Consider the following 4587-nt stretch of genomic DNA (forward strand, 5'->3'; position numbering starts at 1 on the left):
GTAAAGGTGGGAGGCTGCTCACCCAGCTGTCCAAAACAAGGACATTTAAAAGGTTTTTTTTTTTTTTTATATCTGTTACCTATGCTGGAAACAAAAGTAAATAATGGTCACGTTACATTGGTCTGATTCTACAGAAATCTTGTAAAATGGTTGTTGTGTGTTATGGCACCTTGCACTTGGCTATTTGGGGAAAGGTTTTAATGGGTTTTAACAGAATGTTGCTCTCCATTGTTTTCTTAGTTCAGTGTTTGGTTTGTTGGTGTTCTGGAATTTCTGTAACAGAGAAATATCAGACTCTCAAACAGTCTTCTGTGAGCTGGCGACAGGAAAAAACCTCTGTACATCTCCATTGTCAACCTCAAAACACCTTCCTGTCCTGAAAACACAATTCAGGTTATTCGTGTGCTTCCTCCCAGGCCACTGAAGAATGTGAGAACAGATGCAGAGCAGATTTTTGTTTAATATTTTGTGTATACATATAATATAACTGCATAGGTATAATCTCACACAACTTTACATACCTATTTAACTAAAGCAGTTGTAAAGTTAATTACAAGAATACTATGAGCTATAAATACAAGGAAAAATCAGATCTTAGGAATATTCTATTTAAGGATAAAGTGAATTTAAATATAAGTGCCGGAAGAAATGCAAACTTCAGAAATATTTTCAAAATTCACTAGTGAATCATTGCAAAAATGCACTTCACTATGGGAGCAATTCCAGTAAACCAAGACTCCAGTTCTACTTCTTTCATGCTTTTGACAATTCCCACTGAAGTCAGTGGGACTATTCTTGGGAGTAAAATGAGCTGGATTTGGTTCCAGGGACACCTGGCTGGACTTTCAAATGAGCTTAAATCCTGCAATGCAAAACCTCTGATTGCCTGGAAAGGGGAAATTGAGCAGAAGAAGGAAGGCACTAAAGTGATTTGGGGGAGTCTGCACAGAACATTCCTGGTCAGAAGGCAGAGATCAGATTTCCATGAAATCTGCAGCTCTGGGCATGGTTAACTTGGTTTGCTGTGTTGTCAGCTGGGGAGCCAGACACAATTCTTTGTTAAGAAAGGGGAAGGTGGAATGGCTGCCCTTCCCCTGGTAAAAATTGTCCCACCCTAGTGCTGTAAAATAGCAGTAGGAGAGCCTGTGGCTTACTGGAATGAGCAACTCAAGCCTTAAATTCCTCTCACCAGGTTAATTTATGGAGATGTTAATACTTTTGGCACTGTAAAGATTTGGGGTTTGATTTGATAGCTTTTTTCTCACTCAGAGTTTCTATTAGATTTATAACCAGATGCCCAGCTCATTAATCTCTTACGAGGTTAAATGAGTGAGCATTGTTGTTTGGATCTTTCTCACTTAAAAAGGGGAGGGGAATAGGAGAAGCCCCTTCTCGCCTCAGCATGTCCTGGTGAGTCACTCAAACTCTGCACAAGGTGAAACATCCAGATAATGTGACCCACTGCTGTTTTGGTTCTTTTCTTTTTTTCAGAGCAGCTGACCCAACTTCAAAAATGTGACTCATGGCCCCTCCAGCAAAAGGATCAGGAGCAGTTCCTGGGCTGGTGCAAGAGCCCCACAGGACACAAAGGTGATGAAGATGAGAGGAACCTGGCTGGGTGTGCCCCTGGGACACCTGCTGGCTCTGGGACACAGACACAAATGGAGAAACATGGTATTTAAGCAAAAAAACAAAAACAAAAACCACAAACAAACAAAAACCAACCAGCCAACCAAAAACAACCAACCAAAACCAAACAAACAAAAAAAAAACCCAAAAAGATTATAATTGTTATTCTCTGCCCTCTGAAATGGACACATAAATCTGCTCCTTCTCTGGCCCTGGTGGGTCTAAACTTGGTTTGTAGGATGCTGAAAATGGGGAGGAGGCTTGAAGCATCAGCCTGGGTAACGTGGAGTCAGTGGACACGCTTGTGTGGATTTCTGAGGGCACACTGGCTTGGAGGGCAGATTCAATTTAAGCCCAAGAGTGAATCTGCCAGCAGAACATCTCGTGGGGGTGACAGGAGGAGAAATGCACGTGGCTGAGTGCCCTCAAACCGGCAGCTTCCTATTAGAGCTGACCTGGCTTTAAATCCCTGCACAGGGAGTTGGCAGCGGAGCGCTGAGAGGAACCAGGGATTATTTTTATGGATGTGCTGCTCCTTCTTGTTCCTTTCAGATGGATTCCAGAAAGTTCAGGCTGTTTGTCTGCCTGGTGGGGCTCAGCAGTGCCAGCCTCTGGGTTTTCCACACCTGGACCGAATTCTGCATGTTCTGTGAGAGCAGCCAGGGTTACCTATTCCCCACGGAGACTTTCAGGAGGATGGAAGGGAACTTCTCCCAGCTCCCAGACGTTGAGTGCCACAAGAACCCTCCTTTCCTTGTCCTGCTCGTGGCGTGTTCATTCCAGCAGCTGGACGCCAGGATGGCCATCCGGCACACCTGGGGCAAGGAGAGGACAGTGGCTGGGAAGCGCCTGGTGACCTTGTTCCTCCTGGGGAGCCCTGTGGACGCCAGCCAGCAGGCCGACATCGCTGCTGAGAGCCAGAGCTACAGAGACATCATCCAGAAGAACTTTACAGACACCTATTACAACCTGACCCTGAAGACCATGATGGGAATTGAGTGGATTCACAGGTTTTGTTCCCAGTCCAGCTTTGCGATGAAAACCGACACGGACGTGTTTGTCAACGTTTTTTACCTCACTGAGCTGCTCCTGAGGAAAAAGAAGAGCACTGGATTATTCACAGGCTTTTTAAAACTGCACGAGTACCCCATCAGGACAAGAGGGAGTAAGTGGTATGTGAGTAGGGAAGAGTACCCAGGAGCCACCTACCCACCCTTTTGTTCCGGGACTGGATATGTTTTATCCAGCGACGTAGCCAGCCAGATCTATAACATTTCTGAGAGTGTTCCATTCATTAAGCTGGAGGATGTGTTCATAGGGCTGTGCCTCGACAAATTAAAAATTCGGCTGGAGGAGCTTCACTCGGAGCAGACGTTTTTCCCAGAAAGGATCAGGTTCTCTGTTCCTCGCTTTAGGAAAATCGTGACGTGCCATGGAGTAAAACCATCTGAGCAGCTCAGCTACTGGAACCACTTAGTGGCAGCAACTCAAGGAGGAGTGCTCTAGCACCTACCCTGCTCCACTTCACAGACTGAAATTCTCTGCTTTTACAGGGCTGCTCCCCACTCCGGCAAAATCCCAATTAACTCCAGCTCCATCACGTTAAAGACTGTAGAAATGGTTATTTTAATCACAGAATCAGAGAAGTGTTAAGGTTGGAAAAGACCTCCGAGATCATTGAGTCAAACCTTTGTCTAAACACCACCTTGCCAACTAAACCAGAGCACTGAGTGCCACATCCAGTCATTCCTTGAACACCTCCCTGGGCGGCTCCTTCCAGTGCTTAACCACCCTTTCTGTGAAAAAATTCCCTATTTCTGCCCAAGAACATGCAAACTTCCTTCTCTCCCATTCACTCCCACCTCTGTGCATCCCTTCTCTACAAACATTACAATTATTTTTTGGTTTTTTTTTTTTCCTGAAACATCCAGGCCTGCTAACCCACCCTCCCAATCTTGCTGCCAGAGGCCTGGGAACATTTCTACTGTGCCAAACAAAAAAAGTCGAAGCACTTTTGTCCAGAGAATAAAATCTGCACCATCTTCCTGGTCGCCCTTGATAAATTACTGCACCCATCTGTGCAGGCACTTAAGGGATGATGTTTGTAGCTGTCAGGATGCTCCCTCCTGGCATGGGAAGCTGCAGCCCTGCCCTTGCAGCCAGCTCTGAGTGGGCTGAGCTGCAGCCTGGCACAGATCCCTCCTTCAGTCTACACCAATTTTTTTTTTTGGCAGAGATGGTTGAATTTGCCCATGCAATGCTCTCGAGATGACCTTGGGCACTGCAGGTCACCTGGTGGAGGTGTAAAAGCTGCTGCAGCTGTTTCCTTGCGTGTGCTTCCTGCTGAAAATAATCCGTGGTGGAGCCAGTGCAGGGTGTCCTGCTCTTCCTATTAAAACAGACCCTGGAGACATCTTTTACATTTGTGTCTCACTTTGATTGCCTGAGAGCTGCTGTGAATGGTTTGCCAAGGCTAAACTAGAGTCACTTATAGTGATTTAGACATTTTTTTTTTCCAAAGAGAAACTGGGTGTGTGAGGGAGAAGACAGGAGGATTTTTCTCTTTTGAACAAGACCTAATAGGAAAATGTGCTCAAGTAATCATTCAGGCTGGGAGCCCTATTTTTTATTTCATTCCCAAGCAAAGACTCATGAAATCTCTGGGATGATTATAAGTTTCAGAGATAAGGAGAGGGGTCTTTACAGCAGATGCTGAAAAATCCTGCAGGGCTCTGAGGAGGGAGAAAGAAGCTCAGAAATCCTCCCTTGTGCAATGGTCCTGTTTGGTTTTCCTGCAGGCACAGGCAAGGTCAGTGTTATCACCATGGAATGCCTGTAATTTCTGTGTGAAGTGTTTTTTCCAAAAAGCAGTGAAAGTGGAGCTGTTCCCAAGGGGAGCTGAGGGGATCCAACACCCAGCATGGTAATAGCATGGAAGAGAGACAGGAAAACAAATTT

At 45.5% G+C, this 4587-nt stretch overlaps 1 protein-coding gene across 1 annotated transcript; it reads left to right on the plus strand.

Annotated features, from left to right (window-relative positions):
- Positions 1-1593: 1593 nt before the first annotated feature.
- Positions 1594-3293, plus strand: B3GALT5 (beta-1,3-galactosyltransferase 5). The gene is made up of 2 exons (XM_053935749.1): positions 1594-1674; positions 2182-3293. The coding sequence occupies exons 1-2, from the start codon at positions 1594-1596 to the stop codon at positions 3133-3135; spliced, it is 1035 nt and encodes a 344-aa protein (XP_053791724.1). The 3' UTR covers positions 3136-3293.
- The last annotated feature ends 1294 nt before the right edge of the window (positions 3294-4587 follow it).

The sequence above is a fragment of the Vidua chalybeata genome, chromosome 2 (genome assembly GCF_026979565.1).
Source record: "Vidua chalybeata isolate OUT-0048 chromosome 2, bVidCha1 merged haplotype, whole genome shotgun sequence".
Classification (NCBI taxonomy): domain Eukaryota; kingdom Metazoa; phylum Chordata; class Aves; order Passeriformes; family Viduidae; genus Vidua; species Vidua chalybeata.